Consider the following 23,419-nt stretch of genomic DNA (forward strand, 5'->3'; position numbering starts at 1 on the left):
AAGCCACCTTGCTAAGATGTGGTGCCCAGAACTGGTTGCGCTAATCCAAGTATGTTCTAAACAGGGTATTGTACAGCTCAGGCATGACTTCTAAACGCACTCGCCCCCCTTATATTTCACTCCACACTAGCTACTTTTAAGTATTTACTGTAGCTATTCGGGGCATTTTATTTGTGTATCGCATGGCTGAGAAATTACTATTAGTGATATTAACAGATGAAGAGTTAATAATTTGTGGGACATTCTTCTGTCTACTATTTTAATCAGGTTTTAGCCCACATAAAACTAACAGGTTTATTACCTGCTTTAAAAGTGGACAAAATGTCATACAAGGGCATTAAGCATTTATCCACAACATAAGCCTATAGGCTCATACAGAAGATGTACAATTCAAGGATTAAGCTCAGGAAAACCATAAACAGCCCACTCTGAGCAGTGTTGACAAGAATGGCCAAGACCTATGCAGCAAGCAATGGGCCAGGAATTCTCAGATGGCAGGGTTTCCCGCCCCGCCACCAAGAGTCAGCCTGAAACACATCCTCACCAATACTAGCTGCCCTGCAAATGTTGATTGGCTGGAGGCATGATTTCCATCCCTCACTCAGGAGGAAGTCCTGCCTCAGAGAGCTGCCAGCCAATCTGATTGGCCAGTGGCTCTAATACCAGCAGTGCCAGACAGAGTAGTGAACACTGCTGGGACTACAAGTAGTCCCCAGAGTCTCAATGCCAGAGTCTCAATGCCAGAGTCTGGGACTAGATAAGTGCAAGCGGTCTTCGGGCAGGGAGAGACATTGAGGTCCGGGGCAGAAGGTTGTTCTTCGAGGGGCCAGAGTAGGAGGTGGAAGTGGGGGATCAGGAGGTGACCAGTGAGGGTAGACTGTCCAAGGCTTGAACAGCATCACTCTTGGGGCCACTCCCCTGCCCCTGGACTCTTCCCACCAGCCTGAACATCAAGGTCGTGTTGCAAATGACTCTCTAGTGGTCAGTTATTGGGCATTATTTGGAGCAAAGGAGGGTGGGTCAGCCTCGGCCTTTCCCATCCCACCGTACGATTGGGGAGAGGTCAGGGCAGGTGGGAGGGCAATGGGAAGGTTGCCTGGGGAATATTAGGAGTAGTATAAAATTCTGCCCATGAGGTTTGCACTCAGAAAATTTATGTATTCCTTTCAGAGAACTGAAGGATTTTAAGCCAAGAAGGAGTAATAAAAATTACTCAAGTATATATCAGGCACGCAGGAAGATATGAAAATAGGCAGTCAATAAGATGAATAAAGGGAAGGTACAAGCTCAGCCATAAAGCTATGTATGTGTACAGCGCAGGAGGAAGTAATTCACCGCATCATGTCTATGCCAACCATTTACTAGAGCGATCCAAAACCAATCCATTCCCTGACTCTCTCTTTATAACCATATAGCCCTTGCTTCAATTATCTTTGGGACAACGTAGATTATTACTTAAATTATTTACCCAATTTAAAAAAAAAATTCCACGGGTTCAATAAATTATTGAATACTGGAAATGGTTTATAAAATATGGTAATTTTCATTCGAGCACAGATCTGCAAAGTAAAATTGGAATGCCGCATAGCAAGCAGAAATCAAGGAGCACCATGAAGCATTTCTTTCTGATATTATTCAACAAAGCTACAAACTTAAACATAATTTGGAAAAAAAGACCACTGAGCGAACATTAGAAAGTTATTTAGGGAAAATAATAAAAGTAATGATAGGTGAAACTATTTTTAAACATTTAGTGATCTCAAGTAACTTTTCCAATTGTGATCCAAAACATAATGACCAATTTTAATGCTATTAATCCTTAGTAAAGGCATTCTGTGTCAGATACAAGATAATTATAAAATTGCTGTTGTGCTAAATGAGCAGAGTTTTTTTTTACAAAGAAAGACAGAGGAGGAAAGCAAAGTTACAGACAGTGAGTGAAGCAAAATTGTTACCCACTTAATTATAAAGTAATAGAAATGTACTTACAATTAAGAGTTCTTCTGTGATCTATTATATGACCATGAGAAAAGGAAAGCAACAGGAAAGGATGAAGGCAAATATGTTTTTAGAAGTTGTGGGAATAGTTTACAGTTTAAACAGGTGAAAAGTAAATCTGGCAAGAAATTCAAGTATGGTATGAATAAAAAAAATTACTAAAATGTCAAGGTAGGAAATCGAAATTGGCCCAGTTGATGTACCTGTTGGAGGGTAATGACGCTGCTCTTATCAGTGTCAAACTCAGCAATTACTAATTTAGTTCGGAGTTCTTGCAATTTCTCTTGATACTCGAAGATTTCTTTATCCTTCGCAGACAATACTTTCTGTAAGAGGTGAAAAATAGCCTTAAACCATCAGTTACCACTGTTAATTAGAAGATAAGTTTTCAAGAAGCAGTGATAATTCAACACTTCTTGTGGGTAATTTATAATTTACCTTCCATTCCTCGATTTTTGCGTTCACTGCCAACATCACGGGATCTTCCTCTTCCGTTATGACCTGCAGCTGGCTGGTCAGATCTTGCACCTGTTTACAGAGACAACGTGACTGCACTGCAGAAACACTCCGAATTCTCAAAGGCAGGTTTTACAACTGATTTAATTTCAGTCCTCCAGATTAACAAACTCAATCACCTTCGCGGCACACTACCTAGCTTTTCTTTTTAAGAAATGAGTTTTGCCTTGTCCTTAACTAAACTTGCCTATAATTCATTACAGCAGTTATCACCATCTGTGACGCTTGTCTTAGGTTTGCCATGCACCATTCTGAACCTCTTAAGCTGCTACCCTGCCACATTGATTCAGCTTTACTTTCTCTACCTGATTAGTTTATATACCCCTTTACAGATTTGAATATTTCCCAACATGTCTCTCTGTTGCCCACAGCATTTCAGCAAGCAAGCCAAAATATCACGTAAACTGAAATCTGCTCCTTTATGTAGAGAACAGCATGCACAGAATTAATAATTATCCTCTAATCTCAGTGCCTCACATCAATGACATTGCATGCCAACCTAAATGTGGTAAATAACATCGGTGGGCCACCATATTAAGGTTAAGACTTAAAAGTCAGATTTATTTGTGAAATAAACTTATATACAGAGATAGAAACATAGTATAAAATCATGATGTCTCATACTACATTACACAATGAATAAAGTAATTAGGGACAATGAAAGAATTGTTGTCTGAGTCCCTGGTAACAATTAGAAAGACAAATGGCACAGTTTATTCTGAACCAGTTTATTTTTTATGCTCCTGCCATTTGATCCAATTTTTGTCTTTGCTCTGTCTTCTGTCTATCTGGTTGTCTGGTCGAGGTAGAGTAGCGCAAGGGCTAAGGTACTGGTCAAGCAACTCCAATGTTTTGAATTCCAAGGCCACCATTGTATCTTGTGAAACTGAATTCTATAAAGCTGGTCACTTATCAAAGCTTATTAAAAAATCCCTGAATCACTAATGATTTTATATTCTTCCTATAAGCTATCATTTACATTTCCATAAAAACTTCCCGTGTCTTAACTTATATTAAAAGCAAGTAACCTAGTTTGAAGTGGGAGGTAAAAGGAGTTTAAAACATTTGTAATAAATTAGAACTTCGCAATTAAGAGCGGTTACTAACTTGCCTTTCCTTCCATTTATCCTCTGTTTGCCATTTCTCAAAATGCACTTTCTCAAGTTAGCCACCTCCCCCTCCTCCTCCAATTAAACCTCACCACTGGGACAATCTTGTCTACAAAAGCATCCAGTAATGTTGCAAATATTTTGGCAGAGCTGTAAGGAAGCAAGTTTGACAGTGTGGAATAGTGTCTCTCCCTTCACAATCACCTTGCCCTTCTATCAAAGGCCAGGCTGAGTCTGCCAAGCTGAGCCTGGAGAGACCAGAGTGTGAACTTCAGGCACCAGTTTTAAAAAATGCTACTTGGATTTCTAAAGTCCTGAGGCCTGTGCTCTGGCATTGTTGCTCCCTGCCGACTTAAAACTGATTCAGTTCATTTTGATTAATGGAAGTAAATCTGGGCCTTGCCTGAAGCAAGAGCTGCCCCTTTTCCCGCTTGAATTGGTCCATGGCACTATCGGTTTGCTGAACAATCTGTTTCATTTTGTTATATTCTTCGGTCATCTTCTCCATCTCTTGCACAGACTCTGCCAGGTTTTCCTGCAAATGCTTGTTCTGCGCCTCCAGTTTCTCATTGGCTTCAGAAAAATTCTAGATGGTGTGGAAAAGAGAACCAGTAAAATTTAGCAATTTGTAACGAAAGAGAGCAACTGCCTGGGCTTTCTCAAAGTACTGTACTGTACTGAGAAAGGCATCTGGTGCGGAACATTGTGCCTACCTGCATGACATCAATTATCAAATACTTAATCTAGAAGGCTCAGCCAACTCTTACCTTAAGAGGCATTAGCTAATCAGTTAAAGCAGGAAGGACTCTCTTAATCTGTTTTGTATCTTTTTTGATTTTGGAATGCATGTGACATAAAGAAATAGGAGCAGAGTAGGCCATACAGCACCAGAAGCCTTCTCCATCTTAAATAAGATCATACCTAACCTGTCGCAACTTCACATTCCTGCACTATCTCCATATCCCTCATTTCCCTTGATGACACAAGTGAGGCCACAGTTATTATCCTACCCTTGCTACCCTAACAACCTGGTGGTGATGGCTATTTTTATGGTAGCTGACTCCTTTTACTATGGAAGATGGAATCTCGTGCGCTCCCTCACGGCAAGTTTGGTGTTTGGGGAAGTAGTCATTTAAATAGACAGGAGGATGGTGGATTTTGGTCATGACACCTTTCTGCCTCCACACTGATTGAGCCTGTGGTGGGAAGGCCTGTGGACAGCCTACCCACCTTGCTGCCAAATGAGGCTCTTAAGTGGGTAATTAATGCCCACTTAAGGGCCCCATACCATCAGTGCTGGTATTAACAGCAGCAGGTAGGGGACTCACCATCAGGGGGCATGACATGCAAATACTGGCATGTTTGCTTGTGGGCCACCCAGCAGATGGTTGGGGGGGGGCGGGGGGGGGGACCCTCATTCAAGGCATTCAGTGCCTGATTGAGGGACCTGACATCTAGAAGTTGGGGGGTGGGGGAAGCACTGAAAGGCATTACTCATGTCCCCGCTGTTGACCCCTCCTCACCGGCTCCCTCCCTACTATCACCTACCTTGCCTAGGTCCAATCTCAATCCAAAGGTTCAGGTGGGTGAAGTACCGGCAGCAGTCACCAACAGTGTTGCTGAGTTCATTCCAACTGCCAGCCTCTAATTATTTGGCAGCTCTTGGAGAATGGGACTTCTGTCCCATGGTCCTTGATCCATGGAACGGCCTGTGGCATAAGATGCGGATGGCCTTCTCGAAAAGAGGCGAGGCGGAGGTCTCACTGGCTCTCCAGCCAGTGCCAAGGCCCCACTGCCTCCACAATATTCCCCGCAGTGTCCTTTGTTGGGACACTTTGGAGAACATAAAGAGCCAATCACGTAGATCATAACTAGAGTCAGATTTGGCCAGACTGGATATGGGTAACTGGTTTCCTTCCCTGAAAAACATAACTTGCCTTATTCTGGGATATAACCATGACATCCATGGAAGGAAAAAAGCAGGATTGTAATATATATGGAGGAAAACCTAGCTATAAAATACAAGGCAATGCTTAAAAATGTGAAGTACCTGAATTTCATCCAAATATTGTGCAAGCTCTTTGTTCTTTTTGGAGAGCTGCACTCTGAAGTCTGAATCGTCTCCTCTCCTGTTAAGGAGAGTTTCCCGCTGAGAATCTATTTGTTTCTGATAATCAATAACATCTTGGCGTAGTTGATCATTCTGCAAAAGAAATCAGTACTCAGAAAATTCGCTACTATTCCATCAACAGGACAGCTGAAAAACATTCCAGAAACTAAAAATAATTTAACGTAAAGTGCACTAATAATGATCATGTTAATTGGGTAATTAGTAATTACTTAGTAATTACGATTACTCATCAATCTTTATAGGGCTCTTACCTCTTTTTTGAGTCCTTTTTTCTTTGACAAAGAAAAGTGAATGATATGAATGAGAAAGAAAAGACTAAGATGGCGTATGTTAGCAATAACAAACGTTTCAGTGAGAAAATCACAGCAACGAAAGGTAAACAAGCAGAATTGAAGATATAAAAGGAACTGAAAGTTGCTATAAGTGAGCTGTAGACACGTTTTTAATTTACCCTTTATTCATAATCAAATGTTAATCGGATTTATCGGTTCCCACACTAACCTCTCTTCTTAGCTTATTGTTTTCATTTTCTGTCTCCTTGATGCGAATTCCCACCTAAAGAACACAATAAAAGGTAAATTTTGGTATACACAGCAAATATATGTGGGGGCCAGATGCAGTTAAAAACACATATCTTTCTGATGCCAAGAACCAAAACTAAAGCACTTACTGCATACTGAAACTACCCCTTTAATGCATGTCGCAACAAATCCAGATGTTAAACAGAACCAAGATGAGCTGGTTGCTGAAATAGTAGATGCATTCGTTTTAAATTCTGGAAAGGTTTCATCAGATTGGAAAATAGCAAATGCAACTCCACGAGTCAAAAAATGAGGGAGACAGAAAGCAGGAAATTATAGGCCAATTAGCCAAACATCTGTTATAGGAGAAATGCAAGAATCTATTATTAAGGAGTTTAAAGCAGGGCACTTCGAAAATCTTAATGCAATCAGGCAAAGTCAACAGGTTTTGTGAAAAGAAAATTGTGTTTGACTATTTTTTTTTTAAAGTGTTCTTTGAGGATGAAGGGGAACCTCTCGAAGTGGTAAACTTGGATGTCAAAAAAGGCAGGGCGTCACAACAAAAGTTTCTGCACAAAATAAGAGCTCATGGTCAAGGTGGCAATATATTAGCACAGATAGGAGATTGGTTAGGTAACAGGAAACAGAGAGAAGGGACAAATGGGTAATTTCAGGTGAACAAGTTGCAACCAGTGGAGTTCCAAAATGAACAATGCTGGGGGCCTCAACTATTTAGAATCTATTCCAGTGACTTGGATGAAAGGACTGAGTGTATGGTTGCTAAATTTGCTGATGACACAAAGATAGGTACTAGAGTATGAAGTGAAGATGATGAGGTAACAACAGTATAAAGTGGAGGTGACATAAGGAGTCTGCAAAGAAATATAGCTAGGTTAACTGAATTGAGAAAATAATTGGCAGATGGAGTATAATGTGGGAAAATGTCAACTTGGCCACTTTGGTAAGAATAGAAAAACAGCAAATTATTTAAACAGAGATTGCTGACCCCTACAATACAGAGGGATCTGGATGTCCGGGTACACGAATTGCAAAATGTTAATACACAGGTACAGCAAATAATTAGGAAGGGAAATGGGATGTTGTCATTTATTGCAAGAGGAGTGGAATATAAAAGGAGGCAAGTTTTACTATTGTTGCTACATTTGGAGTACGGTGTACAATTTTGTTCTCCTTATTTAAGAAAGGATATAATTGAATTCGAAGCAGTGCAGAGGTTCACTCAATTGATTGGTGGGATAAATAGGTTGCCTTATAAGGAAAGATTGCACAGGTTCAGCCTGTATTAATTAGACTTTAAAAGAATGAGAGGTGATCTTACTGAAATATACATGATCCTGAGGAGGCTTGGATGCTGAAATGATGTTTCCCCTTATGGAATTTATAAAACTTGGGAATACAGTATAAAAATAAAGGATCTGCCATTCAACATGGAGATCAGTAAAAATGTTTTCTCTCCGAGTCATTAGTCTATGGGATTCTCTTCTCCAGAAATCAGTGGAGGCTGGGTTATTGAACTTACTCAAGGCTGAGTTAGATAGGTTCTTGGCCGACATGGGAGTTGGCAGGAAAGTGGAGGCCACAATTAGATCAGCCATGATCTTTTCAAATGGTGAATCAGGCTGGTGGAGCTGAATGGTCTACTCCTGCTACTAGTTCATAAATGTCTATGCATCTCTCACCAACTTTTACAGATGCACCATAGAAAGTATTTTTTCTGGTTGTATCACAGCTTGGTATGGCTCCTGCTCTGCCCAAGACCGCAAGGAACTACAAAAGGTCATGAATGTAGCCCAGTCCATCACACAAACCAGCCTCCCATCCATTGACTCTGTCTACACTTCCCGCTGCCACGGCAAAGCAGCCAGCATAATTAAGGACCCCACGCACCCCGGACATTCTCTCTTCCACCTTCTTCCGTCAGGAAAAAGATACAAAAGTGTGAGGTCACGTACCAACCGACTCAAGAACAGCTTCTTCCCGGCTGCTGTCAGACTTTTGAATGGATTGACCTTGCATTAAGTTGATCTTTCTCTACACACTAGCTATGATTCTGACACTATATTCTGCAGTCTCTCATTTCCTTCTCTATGAACGGTGTGCTTTGTCTGTATAGCATGCAAGAAACAATACTGTTCACTGTATGCTAATACATGTGACAATAATAAATCAAATCAAATTAAATCAAATCTTCCAGGCACTGCACAAAGCAGCTTGCAAGTTGTTTGAGATCATGCGACTTCTCGTGCAAAGAGGAACAGCTTCTGAAACTGTAATAACATTAAAGACTGGCCGCGCCAGTTAACCTATAAAACACAATGATTTATTACAACTATAAACAACTATTTACAGAGTGCTTTAAACAGTCTTTCCATATTCAGCTCTAGGGTCCAACTGCTGGGACAAGTCCCAACACATCCAGTGAATCCCCAACTCCATCCCTGGTTGGACAAGTGGGTCACCTAACTCCTCCCTCAGAGAATGTTTCTCCATGGAGCAAGCCCGCCAGCTACTACAGACACAGAACCATCGTCTCACAAGATCTGCTGCTGTGCAATCTGTCGTAGCCTGGGATTTATGGTTCTTAAGCTTAACATATTTTGAACAGATGTCCTGAACTTCTTTCAGACCTCTGTAGCTTAATTACAGGGCTTAACAGCTTTGCAAATCAATTTTTGAGACACTGGACTGTATAACCTGCTGCTTGGTGCCGCAGCGCTAACAGACAGCAAAGATATTAATAACATTTCACACTTTCCACAAACCATTCTTAACCCCGTTTGGCAGAGCCAGGGATTCTTTTTAAAGCAGTGACAGAATCTTGAACTGTGCACATTCCAAATTGAGAAAGATGCTGTGGTTTTCAAACGATGTGATCCAACAGTCCAGAGTTTCCCATCCTCACCTCATTAGGATTAATCTACGGAAAACAGCAGCTCAGAGTAAAACACTTCAGCCACCACATCCTTGTTCAATGGCTGAAAGATCTCAGTTCAGTGTTTGAGCAAAGTCTTTAAAGTGAGGATATCTTTCAGTTGATAGATTTTCTCACGCAGATACAGCAGTTAAAAGCACTTGTCTTTATATGGTATATGCTTCATCATACACTACGTAGTTATCCCCCCCACCCCCCGCAACCAGAGGTCAGTTGGCTCACTCAAAGGACATGCAACTCCCATGGACAAAAGGGGACATGTTTATCACAGACGCATATGGGTAGCATTCCAGAAGTCTTCTTCTCCGATGGCTAGTCCGCCCCTGCCTCTGATACTTATTATATCCTGAAGATTTATGCCATAATTTAATCCCATGCCATCCATAAACGCATTCAGAGGTGAAGGGTTGCAATCTATAAACTTCTTCGTGGAGAGTGGTGAGAACGTGCAACTTGTTACAAGTGATTGTGGTGAAGAGCACAGTTGAATTTAAAGTGGTAATCATAAGGGAGAAAGAAACTGAAAGTTATATTGATGGGGGTGAGATGAAGGAGAGTAGTGAGAGCAGGGTTAGATGTTGAGATGGGTGAATGTTTTCTCGGCTGTAGATTCTAATTTCACATCATCGTAACCCAACTTTTCTTTTCTAACTGAGTCCAGTTTTAAAGAAAAACTGAGATAATTGTGCCAGCAGATTGCATTCAAAGTCGTTCCTGTTTCAGGCTGCTTACTTGCTCCACGATTTTCTTCTCCTTGTTTAGCTCTTTCTCCATTTCAGAAACCTCCCGATCCTTAAATTGCAGCTGGTTTTCCAGCTGACGAAGTTCTTCTCTCAAGAATCGGGTATCCCGCCCTCCAGCACTCACTTGGGCCACCTGCACAGAAACAAAACAGAGCATCACTCGCGCTGAACTCTCACACACCTTTTATGTAATCAATAAGTTACATTCGCAGAGCAAATCTCCTAGTGTGAGTTATGTCAACACAACAGATCAGAATAGGTCTGATGGGAACAAGGCCGATATCTCTCTTCATTTCGATAAACTAATGTCAAAAATCACCCTAGGTTAACAATCATTGGTATCAATTCTGTAAAGGTGATGCTGTCATTCAGAAAATAATTAAAACATAAAAGTTAGAATTCTATTTGCAGATCTCCCTTTATTCAGTGTTTTACAACTGAAATATTATACCATGTACTTTACAAAGCATTACTCTGCTGCTATGGTGCAATGTGTTTATTTGGATTGTCCCTTTAAGATCACAAATCTCAGTTGCTTACTGGCACATCCTTAGGTCAGATACAGATTGGGAAGCAAATGTCATTTGCAGACTGCAAGATGTATGTGTTAGCTGTTAGCAATCCCAGGCATACTTGCTTTAATTGTGGTAATGGCCCTGAAGCCTCCAGGTAGAGATGTTGTGGAGAGAGAGAGCTTGCAGATCCAGCAAGCAAACTGAAAACTCGGAAAGCTGTTTCTCTGCTCCAGAACTAGCTCCTCCAATTAACATATTACCACATGACCCTGCATACCAAACTCGCCTTCCATTACTTTAATTTAAAAACCCTAGGGGTCCTCTCTATTTAGACAAAAGAATCCATTAGCCTTCTGCTAAATAAACACTACATGGCTAAAATAAATCATTATCTTGCTCTTCAGCATCTGAGCTGTGTTTTCCAGACACACTGACTCCATGTAGGAAAAAAAATGGAATCTTCAAGCATTCTACAGAAACATAAAATATATCAAAGCACAGTATCATCACACACAAGTCAAAAAAAGAAGCGTTGGCTGCCTTCCTTAATCTTTTTATGCTAAATTGTGCAGACCTTCTATATATACACTGATGAGAAACACTAAGGTTGTCTATAATCTGTTGGATGTTACTTCACAATGAATAAATTCCTTTTGAAATATAATTACATTTCACAAACCAGCAGCCAGCTGTACAGCAAAGTCCCCAAACATCAAATTGGATTGTTAACCAGTGTTGGCTAAGGAAAACGCTGGCCAGAATGGAGCCTTGCAATCTTTTGCAGTCTTTCTACCAAGCAGACGTGATCTCAGTTTAAGATCTAATTCGTAAACTGCACCCTAGATAATGGAGCATCGCCTCAGCTGAAGTGTCAGCCTTGATTGATCTGGTCAAATGCTGGGTTGGGGTTTGAATGCACGTGCTTCTGACTCAGGAGATGCAAATCCCTTACTGAAAGCAATTTGATACTTACTCAGGATTTATTGCAAGTTATTCGGCTTAGTTTGGTACGGTTAGATGCGTGTGAGACATAGAAACTGGCATGGACCAAATTTAGCAAATGGCCTGTTTCTGTGCTGTAGACGCAATGTAGTTCGATTTAATAACATAACTCAGAAGTATATTAAAGGAAGAAATTAAAAGTTCACACAAACCTCCAGTTCATTTTCTAATTTAAGAACTTTTGCTTTCAGCTGGTTTTCTGTGGAGAAAACAGATGACAATTAAGTGCATACATTCAATTTTCAGTGATCTGAACACACAGACCAGGCCAAACTGACTGTAAAACAGCCACTTACCTGTTTTAGCTTGTTCTTCACCAGCTTTTTCAACTTCTTCTAGTGCCAACTCGACCTCTTGTGCTTTCATCTGTATATTATTAAAATAAACCACAAGCACCTTGGTCGCATGTGAATCTAGAGCATTGTGAACTTTAATGAGTACAGGATAAATTCAACATGAACTAACTATGTCCCTTTCCATCCCTAACGCATTTCCAAGTTTTCTTTTGCCAGATTTCCACTCCTTAGAAAAACCACTTACCAACTAAAGTTAAGTTTATTTATTTATATTCACCTTAGATTGGATAAAGTGTTATTCAAAAATATTGCACAAAATAGGATCACATTCAAAACTAATGGTAAGTCATTATAGTTCAGAATTTTTTTTGGTTTATCTTCTTCCCTCTGCCCTGGGGCGGCACGGTAGCACAGTGGTTAGCACTGCTGCTTCACAACTCCAGGGACCTGGGTTCGATTCCCGGCTTGGGTCACTGTCTGTGTGGAGTTTGCACATTCTCCTCGTGTCTGCGTGGGTTTCCTCCGGGTGCTCCGGTTTCCTCCCACAGTCCAAAGATGTGCGGGTTAGGTTGATTGGCCATGCTAAAATTGCCCCTTAGTGTCCTGGGATGCGTAGATTAGAGGGATTAGCGGGTAAAATATGTAGGGATATGGGGATAGGGCCTGGGTGGGATTGTGGTCGGTGCAGACTCAATGGGCCAAATGGCCTCTTTCTGTACTGTAGGGTTTCTATGATCTATGATAATGGTCTGGACCTTCCCAGTACGGCAATGCTCATCAGATTGCTGCTGTGCTTGTAGATATTCCACGACCCGACACTGCCACACATTTCTACTGGAGTCTTTTGAACCCAGCTCTCACAGAAATGCTCAGAGAGGAGCTCCATCAGGGCAGAGATGCGTCCGTCGAGGAACTCCATCAAAGGTCCACACATTAAGATCTCTGCAAGGTCCCGAGGCACATCTTTAGTCGTTTATCCAATCTCCAACAATCCAGAAAGCAGACAAAGTGGTCCATTGATTCTATACGGGTGTATGATGTTTCCACATGTGGCCGTGAAAATACAAATCTTGCCCAAGGAGCACTGCTTTACACCCTATATTTATATAGCATCTCTAATAAAATGTCCCAAGGACTCTTCACTGGGCATTAAAAAAACAAAAGGACATCAAACCACGTAAGGAGATATTAGGGCAGAAACGAACATTGGTTGAAGGTTTTAAGAAACATCTTTCAGGAGGAAAGCAGAGAGGAGATTCAAGGGAGGGACTTCCTGAGCTTATGGGGCCCAGCCAGCTGAAGGCATAGCTATCACTTAATAATGATTACTAACAGACTATTTGAACATGGCTGGTGAATAATTTCAGTTTATGCCAATATGTCTTCTATTGTCTTGTTAATATCACTTCACCCACTTAAGCTTATTTTCATTTAGACACTTTACAGATCGTGTGCGTGTGTGTGCATGCGTGTGCATGTTTGTGGGTGTGAGTTTGTGTGCATGTGTTTGTGTGTGCATTTCCTCTCCCTTTCCTTGCTCCTGCTCCTTTTCAAAAACACACCTGTTTGACTCCAATTTCCTTCAGTTTGGGTAAGAGCCCCAGATTTGCAACATTCACTGGTCGAGCCTCTCCAAAGATGCTGAATATTCGACTGAATGCTTCCAGAATTTTTATTTCAGATTTCCAATCTCACCAATTTTAAAAAATCAGTTCTATAAACCTTCTTAATATTGAGTCAAAAGATCCAGATGTGTCCCTATCTCTCTCTCTCTGTCAATGCAGCATTAAAATTCTTAATGGTCAGCTATACAAGGTGAAATAAGCTGTTTCGTGTATAATCAAACAATCATTCAGTACTGAATTACTTACCCCGTTAAAAAAAGATACTGCATGTTTTCCATGTCTCATTTGTGGTGACACGAACACTTTACCACTTTTGTTAATAAACATTCATTGTGGAAATGGAGAAACAAATAAGCATCTACAAACACAAACCTTCATTAAGGACTGAGTGATGCGGAAAAGCCGAATCAGCTTCTCTGGGTTCTCTGCTGGCAACTCATTTCCTTCAACCTATGCACAGAAATTCATCATTAGGTTTCTAAAATTACTAAGTGCAAAAATATTATCATTACTAAACATCAAACTGAAATAAATAAAGACCTTGGATATCGAGTCCAACAACTTATCTGCCAGTTTCTCTCGACTTGGCAAAGAGTCTGGATCAACTTTCATTAACTTATCCCAATCCAGATTAGGCGCCATTTTGGTGTATGGCTGTTGGGTTCACCCTGTAGGACAAAATGTTTAAAACGCCAGTTATAAATTGAACCATTCCATTAATGACATGTATTGCTGAATAAAAAGACATGCTGTCAAAGTTTTTCCGAATTGCATTTATCAGGGCAAATACAAAAATGCCAAATTTTAAAGGCAACAATAATTTATTTATTCTGCATGAGAAAGGGTGCCGAGTGGTTGGCAAATCCACTAATTGATAGAACCATTGTCATCCATTCTTTTGTTTAATTCAAAGAAGTCACAATGCCTGGACATGTTCCTTTCTCTTGCAGAGGAGAGGTCCCTATGTATAAATGTATGTAGCTTCCAGCAAATATACTTTGGATCTAAAAGACCTCAATTTGGCATTGAAGAAAAGTGCAAGTAATATTTTGGAAGAAAAAAAAGCTTCTGTAATCACTGTAATGTTAGGAAGGTGACATCTTCTCAGTTATCTATTTGTCTTTCTGGTGCAGGTAGAATAAAGACCATAATGGATTTATAAACAAATCCGGTGAAATTTTTGAGCTTTTTTTTGAAGAAAGTTGCAATCCAATAAAAAAGGTACTTTTACACATTACTCTCAGCAAGGTTCCCGCAGATCATATGCTCTACCCAAATCTTTATCAGCAAGTAGCTGTCACAGGAAGTGTCACATTTATTGCAAATCCTTAATTCACCTTCAGAAGGTATTGGAGGAAGTTTCTTCTTGAACCACTGCAGTGGTGGCATTCCACCCAAAGTGCCTTTAGGCAGGGAGTTACATGTGTTTGACTCTGCAACAGTGAAGGGATGGTGCTGCACCTGCTACAGAGGTCCTGGGTATGGAAGGTGCTGTTGAAGACGTTTTGGCAAGATGCTGCAGTGTATCTTGTAGATGGTGCACACTCCTGCCATTGTGTACCAGTGGTGGAGAAAATGAATGTTGAAGGTGGTAGATGGGGTGCTGATCAAGAGGGTGACTTTGTCCTGGATAATGTTGAGCTTCTTGACTGTTATTGGAGCTACATTCATCCAAACAATTGGAGAGTATTCCACCACACTCCCAAATTGTGTCTAATAGACGGTGGACAGGCTTTGGTAAGTTAGGAGTTAAGTTACTCACCACAAAATCCCACCTCTGACCTGCTCTTTTAGCCACAGTATTTATGTACCATATTCAGTTATCTATCTGATCAATTATGACCTCCAGGGTGTTGACTCAATGATGGTAATGCCATTAAATGTCAATGGGAGATGGTTCTCTCATGTTGGAGATGGTCATTGCCAGGCACATGAATGGCACAAACGTTACTTGCCACTTATCAGGCCAAGCCTGAATATTGTCCAGCTCTTGCTGCATTCAGGCACAGACTGATTCAGTACTTGAGAAGTTACAAATGGGCCAGATCTATGTGCAATCATCAGTGAATAAGTCCCCTTCTGACCTTATGATGGAGGGAAGGTAATTGATGAAGCAATTGAAGTTAGTTGGACCGAGGACACTATAGTGAAGAACTTCTGGAACAATGTCCTGGGGCTTAAACCAGCTTCTTTTGTTCTAGGTGTGATCCAGACTGTCCCTGATTCCCATTGACTTCAATTTTGTCAGGAATTCTTTATGCCACATTAAAACTGTCAAATGGTAAATGTTGATTCACATCACTAGTTAAACTTACTGTTTTAAAAAAACTTCAGCAATTGCTGGATAGAGTAATTATTTGGCCAATGCTTTGTCAAGCTACATTAAACCTGGATTACGGAAGCCAAGCAAAATGCTTGAAGACAAGGTCTAAACCATTTGCTATTAGGCCGAAGATGGAGGCTTACTTGGAGTGACTGGTGAAGACTGAAATTTTGGAACCTGTCAGCATCAGTGAATGGGCCACGCCTATGTTCCAGTATTCATGAGAGATGGATCTGTCAAGATTTGCAAGGGTTTCAGGGTCACCACAAAACCAGTGTTATGTGCTGAACAGTACCCGTTATCTTGTATTGAAGATCTGCTTGCAGGATTTCAGGAGGCCAAATTTCAGCAAAATTGACCTGAGCCAGGTTTACTTGCAGATGAGTCTGGACAAGAATTCACAGCAGCTTCTGACAATCATGGCACACAAAGGCTTATTGTGGTACCGAAGATTGCTTTAACAATTTCTTGCTGGTCTACTGGAATGCCACACATTCCGCGACCAAGTCCTCTCCTATTTTACTCATGATAAAAAGGCATTCCGCATTTGATATATTAAAACCTCCAAAAACTAAGGAGATTGTGTGGACAGCAACACGCACAAGTGGAACAGCAGGAAAGCAAGGCAAAACACTGCAATTTCCAGCAAGGACAAGGAATTTTGGCTCAGAACTACTCCACAGGGGAGAAAAGGGTTCCTGGCACCATCCTTGCTCAGACTGGACCTGTCTCTTACACTGTCCAGACCACAGATGACATTATCTGGATGAAACATGCAGACCAGTTATTGGCTGGAAGAACAGATCTGCCAAATCTTGAGCCAGGTGCAAATTCAGGATCAGACTAACAAAGTCATGACTTGAACCTTCCTACAATCCCTACACTACCAGGCATTGTTGAGGAAAGCAACACCTCACCTTCTGTTCTGAAGCAGAAACCACCTCTAGTTCCTACGTCAACGCCAGTTAAACAAACCATTGATGATGTCCATGCAAATACAGTTGTCAGAGGTTCTCATCAGAGTGAAGCAGACACCAGAGACTTGCTGTCGACTGTTCTGAGAGTGACGACTTCCAGATCGTCTGATTTATAAATAGTGACGGACTTATTGATAATTGTTCATGTTGAACTTGTTTGGGGATGTTCAATTTAGGGGGGAGAAAATGTTATGTATCTATTCCTATTGGCTCACTGGCGCTCTGCTGTGTTAATGTATGCACCGCAAATGATGTCATAGATCTAGCGTGGAAAACAGAGAGAGGGCAGCAGCCATGGAAGAGATCACACAGCATTAATAAAGCTCCATTCATTTTTAACCAAAGTCTGTCCCGCGTATCTCGTCTCTAATGGCCTCCCATTTGCCAACATTGAAATCCATTTGCCACAATTTAGTCCATTTGCTTAATGCATTAATAATTTAATTCAAAACTTCTTCTACAGTGACAACCTATCTATCTTTGCCTCATCAGTAAATTTGGAAAGGTGGTTTTCTATCCCATCACTAAGTGGGCAATTACAATAGTAAACAGTTGAGGCTTCAGCACAGATCCTTCCACTGGTAGGTGAAACTAGAACTAAGGGGCATGGCCTCAAAATTAGGGGGAGCAGATTTAGGACTGAGTTGAGGAGGAACTTCTTCACACAAAGGGTTGTGAATCTGTGGAATTCTCTGCCCAGTGAAGCAGTTGAGGCTACCTCATTGAATGTTTTTAAGGCAAGGATGGATAAATTTTTGAACAGTAAAGGAATTAAGGGCTATGGTGAGTGGGCAGGTAAGTGGAACTGAGTCCACGAAAAGATCAGCCATGATCTTATTGAAAGGTGGAGCAGGCTCGAGGGGCCAGATGGCCTACTCTTGCTCCTAGTTCTTATGTTCTTATCACTGCGTGTCAGTGGTGGAGGGAGTGGATGTTGAAGGTGGGGAACAAATCCAGCATGGTGCTTTGTCCTGGGTGGCGTACTTGTCAATGTGTCAACCTGCACCATTCAAAAAGATTCCATGTTAATGTAATGTGTGTGAGTAACAAGCTGGGAGAAGAGATGTGCATCATTTTAATTAAGAGAGAAATAATAAAGTTCCCAAAAATTAAAGCAGGGACCTTAGTGGCAGCCATGACTCTAAATAACGAAATCGCATTTGGGTTTTGGGTTCAGAGTTACAAGATACACTTTCTGAGCATTGATCTTGATAACAACATTGTTACACATGCTCACCAAATCTGCAAAGAACAAACCATTACAACACCTGGCAGTGATGTGATTTTTCCAGGTTTGGTAAGGGAACTGGAAAGACCATTCATAAGGAGAAATGCAGATCTGTATAATTACCTTCAGCACTTTTTCAAATGTTAGAATTATAATTTTATTGACTTCATGGTCATTATTTATTGCACATAAAGCCTCAAAGTTGAGCTTGAATTTGATCATGCAGCGAATGACAATCCACACGAATAGTTAGAATTTGATTGAACTGTATATTAACTCAAACAAGGTAACCTTAAGGAAACAGCATCAGTGAAAGCAATGCTATAATATGGTATCAATATTTTATTTAACAGAAGAAGTTGTTTTGTTTTATGATGGAATGAATTGTAGCTGAAATAGCTGCACAGACCTGAATCATGATAGCTTAATGGTCATTTATCACAGGATAAGCAGGACAAAAAACTCAGGATAGGAACATATGAAGCACAATCGACAACCGCTCTCAGTTTATTCCTTCACCAAATTCACATAACCACCAACCTGCATTTACCCAGCGACTTTAACACCCTAAAATGTTCCCAAGTGCTTCGGGAGAGCACTATCAGACAAGATGTGATGCCAAATCACATGATGGATGATTAGGGCCAGTGATCACAAACTTAGTCAAAGAGGAAAGTCTTAAGGAACGTCCGATAGGAAGAGAGAGTTGGAGAGGTTGAGGGAGGGAATTCCAGGTCTGAGGGCCCAAGTTGCCAAAGGCACGCCGCAGATGGTGGAGCGATGAAAAAACCTCAACTGAAGGAACACAAAGATCCTGGAGGATTGTAGGCCGAGAGAAGGTTACAGAGATTAGGAGAGGCGAGGTCATGGAGGGATTTGAATACAAGGAAATTTTGAAATGGAAGCACCTCTGGACTGGTAGCCAACATAGATCAGCAAGCACACTTTTCCTGATGCTGGGGGAATCAAAAGCGTACTTTCAACATTTTTTGTTTTAATTGAGATTGGCATTTTCTACTTCTAAATAATTTGTGTGCCTGCTCCAAGGAAGATTTCTCCCATTTCTGTGACATACGGTCTCGAATACCAAAAGTGACCATACTTAGACAAATGTCATGTAACAGCCTCCTGTATACAGCCCCAGAGGCAGAGTAACAGCCTCCTTTCCACTTCACCAGAGACAACAAAGTCACATCCCCAGAGTAACAGCCTCCTGTACACATCCCAAGAGTTTGCGGTGTCGATGGTAAGCCATGATGTGGAGATGCCGGTGTTGGACTGGGGTAAACACAGTAAGAAGTCTCACAACACCAGGTTAAAGTCCAACAGGTTTATTTGGTAGCACAAGCCACTAGCTTTCGGAGCGCTGCCCCTTCATCAGGTGAGTGAGAGTTATGTTCACAAACAGGGCATGTAAAGACACAAACTAAATTTACAAAATAATGGTTGGAATGCGAGTCTTTACACATAATCAAGTCTTAAAGGTACAGACAATGTGAGTGGAGAGAGGGTTAAGCACAGGTTAAAGAGATGTGTAAAGAGATCAGAAGACAAACACGGGACACAGCGGACAGAGTACCCTTTGTCGTCCAGTACTTCCCTGGAGCAGAGAAGCTACGACATCTTCTCCGGAGCCTTCAACATGTCATTGATGAAGACGAACATCTCGCCAAGGCCATCCCCACACCTTGCCTTCAAACAACCGCACAACTTCAAACAGACCATTGTCCGCAGCAAACTACCCAGCCTTCAGGAGAACGGTGACCATGACACCACACAATCCTGCCACAGCAACCTCTACAAGACGTGCCGGATCATTGACACAGATGCCATCATCTCACGTGAGAACACCATCCACCAGCTACACAGTACATACACTTGCAACTCGGCCAACGTTGTCTACCTGATACGCTGCAGGAAAGGATGTCCCGAGGCATGGTACATTGGGGAGACCATGCAGACGCTATGACAATGGATGAATGAACACCGCTCGACAATCACCAGGCAAGAGTGTTCTCTTCCTGTTGGGGAACACTTCAGCAGTCACGGGCATTCGGCCTCTGATCTTTGGGTAAGCGTTCTCCAAGGTGGCCTTCACAACACAGGACAATGCAGAGTCGCTGAGCAGAGACTGATAGCCAAGTTCCGCACACATGGGGACGGCCTCAACCAGGATCTTGGGTTCATGTCACACTATCTGTAACCCCCACAACTTGACTGGGCTTGCAAAATCTCACTAACTGTCCTGTCTGGAGACAATACACATCTCTTTAACCTGTGCTTAACCCTCTCTCCACTCACATTGTCTGTACCTTTAAGACTTGATTACCTGTAAAGACTCGCATTCCAACCATTATTTTGTAAATTGAGTTTGTGTCTTTATATGCCCTGTTTGTGAACAGAACTCCCACTCACCTGATGAAGGGGCAGCGCTCCAAACGCGAGCGGCTTGTGCTACCAAATAAACCTGTTGGACTTTAACCTGGTGTTGTGAGACTTCTTACTGTGCACATCCCAAGAGGCAGAGTAATAGCCTCCTGTACACATCCCCAGAGTGAAAGCCTCCTGTACACATCGCCAGAGTGACAGCCTCCTGTACACATCCCCAGAGTGACAGCCTCCTGTACACATCCCCAGAGTGACAGCCTCCTGTACACATCCCCAGAGTGACAGCCTCCTGTACACATCCCCAGAGTGACAGCCTCCTGTACACATCCCCAGAGTGACAGCCTCCTGTACACATCCCCAGAGGCAGTGATAGCCTCCTGTACACATCCCCAGAGGCAGAGTGACAGCCTCCTGTACACATCCCCAGAGTGACAGCCTCCTGTACACATCCCCAGAGGCAGAGTGACAGCCTCCTGTACACATCCCCAGGGGCAGAGTGACAGTCTCCTGTACACATCCCCAGAGTGACAGCCTCCTGTACACATCCCCAGGGGCAGAGTGACAGTCTCCTGTACACATCCCCAGGGGCAGAGTGACAGTCTCCTGTACACATCCCCAGAGTGACAGCCTCCTGTACACATCCCCAGAGGCAGAGTGACAGCCTCCTGTACACATCCCCAGGGGCAGAGTGACAGTCTCCTGTACACATCCCCAGAGTGACAGCCTCCTGTACACATCCCCAGGGGCAGAGTGACAGTCTCCTGTACACATCCCCAGAGTGACAGCCTCCTGTACACATCCCCAGGGGCAGAGTGACAGTCTCCTGTACACATCCCCAGAGTGACAGCCTCCTGTACACATCCCCAGAGTGACAGCCTCCTGTACACATCCCCAGGGTGACAGCCTCCTGTACACATCCCCAGGGGCAGGGTAACCGCCATTTGTTGCTGTCTGTGCGCCGCTCTCACAGGGACGGGGAAGAAGCTGAAATTCCGCCGCCACAAAGCGAACCCGGAGCCGGAGCCGGGGCGGCGGGATGGGCCCGGAGTTTGTCACAATGAAGGAGAGGAAATCGCTTACCTCCCGCTCCGGATCAGGCCCGGCTCGGAGGCGGCGGCCGGTGGAAGCTGCTGCTGCGCTGCTAGGCAACCATTCTAAACTTTACGGCAGTGGCACCAATCTGCTTTACGGCAGCGTGGATAACTGGGCTCCTGTCGCGAGATTGAGGGGGCGTGGCGCGCGGGGGGCGGGGCGTGGCGCGCGGGGGGCGGGGCGTGGCGCGCGCGGGGCGGGGCGTGGCGCGCGGGGGGCGGGGGGCGCGCGGGGGGCGGGGCGGGGGGCGCGCGGGGGGCGGGGCGGGGGGCGCGCGGGGGGCGGGGCGTGGCGCGCGGGGGGCGGGGCGTGGCGCGCGGAGGGGAAGCCTCAGGTAAATGGACACGGTCCCAGGTAAGAATCCCTGGCTGTGCGCAAACTAGCAGATCAATGATAGAATGGTGTGGAGATGACCGGGAAGAGGGAACCAAAGAGAAGAAGTTTAGAGTTAAAGTTTATTTATTAGTCACAATCAGGCTTACATTAACACTGCAATGAAGTTACTGTGAAAATCCCCAAGTCATCACATTCCGGCGCCTGTTCGGGTCAATGCACCCTAACCAGGACGTCTTTCAGACTGTGAGAGGAAACCGGAGCACCCGGAGGAAACCCACGCAGACACGGGGAGAACGTGCAATCTCCACACAGGCAGTGACCCGAGCCAGGAATTGAACCCAGGTCACTGACGCTGTGTGTGAGGCAGCAGTGATAACCACTGTGCCACCCCAAATTAATTAGAACCAAATTAATGTTGACAAAGGGTCACCTAGACTCGAAATGTTGGCTCTATTCTCTCTCCCCACAGATGCTGTCAGACCTGCTGAGATGTTCCGGCATTTTCTGTTTTTGTTTCAGATTCCAGCGTCCGCAGTATTTTGCCTTTATTCAATTAATACAATCACCAGGCAGGACTGTTCCCTTCCTGTTGGGGAGCACTTCAGCAGTCACGGGCATTCGACCTCTGACCTTCGGGTAAGCGTTCTCCAAGGCGGCCTTCAAGACCCACGACAACGCAGAATCGCTGAGCAGAAACTGACAGCCAACTTCCGCGTGCACGAGGACGGCCTCAACCGGGGTCTTGGGTTCATGTCACACTACATGTAACCCCCACCATTTGGCCTGGGCTTGCAAAATCTTACTAATTGTCCTGGCTTGAGACAATTCACACCCCTTTAACCTGTGATTAAACTTCTCTCCACTCGCACTGTCTGTACCTGTAAAAACTTGATTACCTGGAAAAACTCGCATTCCAACCATTATCCTGCAGTTGTGTCTTTGTCTATATATACCCTGTTTGTGAACCCAACTCTCCACTCACCTGATGAAGGAGCAGTGTTCCGAAAGCTCATGCTACCAAATAAACCTGTTGGGCTTTAACCTGATGTTGAGACTTCTCACTGTGCCCACCCCAGTCCAACGCCGGCATCTCCACATCAATTAATGTAGCCTGTGTTTACAGCCCTCCCAACTCTCTGCCCTCTTTCAATTCTGGTCTACTGCAAGGCCCTATTTTAATTGAGCCAACACTGGTGGCCTTGCTTTCTGTTGTCAAGGACCTGAATTCTAGTATTATAGATGTAAGACAGCACAGTGGTTAGCACTGCTACCTCACAGCACCAGGGACCCAGGTTCAATTTCAGCCTCGGGTGACTATCTGTGCAGAGTTTTGCACATTCTCCCTGTGTCTGGGTGGATTGCCTCCGGGTGCTCCAGTTTCCTCCCACACTCCAAGGATGTGAAAGTTAGGTGGATTGGCTATGCCAAAATGGCCCTTAGTGTCAGGGGGATTGATGAGGAGATGCCGGCGTTGGACTGGGGTGGGCACAGTAACAAGTCTCACAACACCAGCTTAAGGTCCAACAGGTTTAATTGGTATCATGAGCTTTTGGAGCGCTGCCCCTTCATCAGGTGAGTGGGGATTAGCAGGGTAAATCCGTGTATTAGTGGAATAGTCCTGGGTGGGATTGTTGTCAGTGCAGGCTCAATGGCCTCCTTCTGCACT

The 23,419-nt window shown here is 43.3% G+C and overlaps 1 protein-coding gene across 13 annotated transcripts in view; it reads right to left on the reverse strand.

Annotated features, from left to right (window-relative positions):
• cep290 (centrosomal protein 290) overlaps positions 1 to 21,499 on the reverse strand; it is a 115,486-nt gene extending 93,987 nt beyond the window's left edge. For 8 of the 13 annotated variants that reach the window (XR_013498704.1, XR_013498705.1, XR_013498706.1 and 5 more), the window contains exons 1-12: positions 21,406 to 21,496; positions 13,950 to 14,077; positions 13,782 to 13,859; positions 11,785 to 11,854; positions 11,641 to 11,687; positions 9,961 to 10,104; positions 6,256 to 6,309; positions 5,674 to 5,826; positions 4,027 to 4,209; positions 2,437 to 2,526; positions 2,202 to 2,324; positions 1,990 to 2,010 (exon numbers count right to left, since the gene is read on the reverse strand). Coding sequence is in view for 10 of the 13 variants with exons in the window: in XM_078219613.1 (XP_078075739.1) it covers positions 1,990 to 2,010; positions 2,202 to 2,324; positions 2,437 to 2,526; positions 4,027 to 4,209; positions 5,674 to 5,826; positions 6,256 to 6,309; positions 9,961 to 10,104; positions 11,641 to 11,687; positions 11,785 to 11,854; positions 13,782 to 13,859; positions 13,950 to 14,051 (1,065 nt within the window). In the remaining 3 variants the exon portion in view is untranslated. Of the gene's footprint in view, positions 1 to 1,989; positions 2,011 to 2,201; positions 2,325 to 2,436; positions 2,527 to 4,026; positions 4,210 to 5,673; positions 5,827 to 6,255; positions 6,310 to 9,960; positions 10,105 to 11,154; positions 11,328 to 11,640; positions 11,688 to 11,784; positions 11,855 to 13,781; positions 13,860 to 13,949; positions 14,078 to 21,405 lie in introns of those variants that run through there. The other 5 variants (XM_078219614.1, XM_078219615.1, XM_078219618.1 and 2 more) reach the window with 5 other exon arrangements.
• Between the last annotated feature and the right edge of the window lie 1,920 nt (positions 21,500 to 23,419).

The sequence above is a fragment of the Mustelus asterias genome, chromosome 9 (genome assembly GCF_964213995.1).
Source record: "Mustelus asterias chromosome 9, sMusAst1.hap1.1, whole genome shotgun sequence".
NCBI classification, from domain to species: Eukaryota; Metazoa; Chordata; class Chondrichthyes; order Carcharhiniformes; family Triakidae; genus Mustelus; species Mustelus asterias.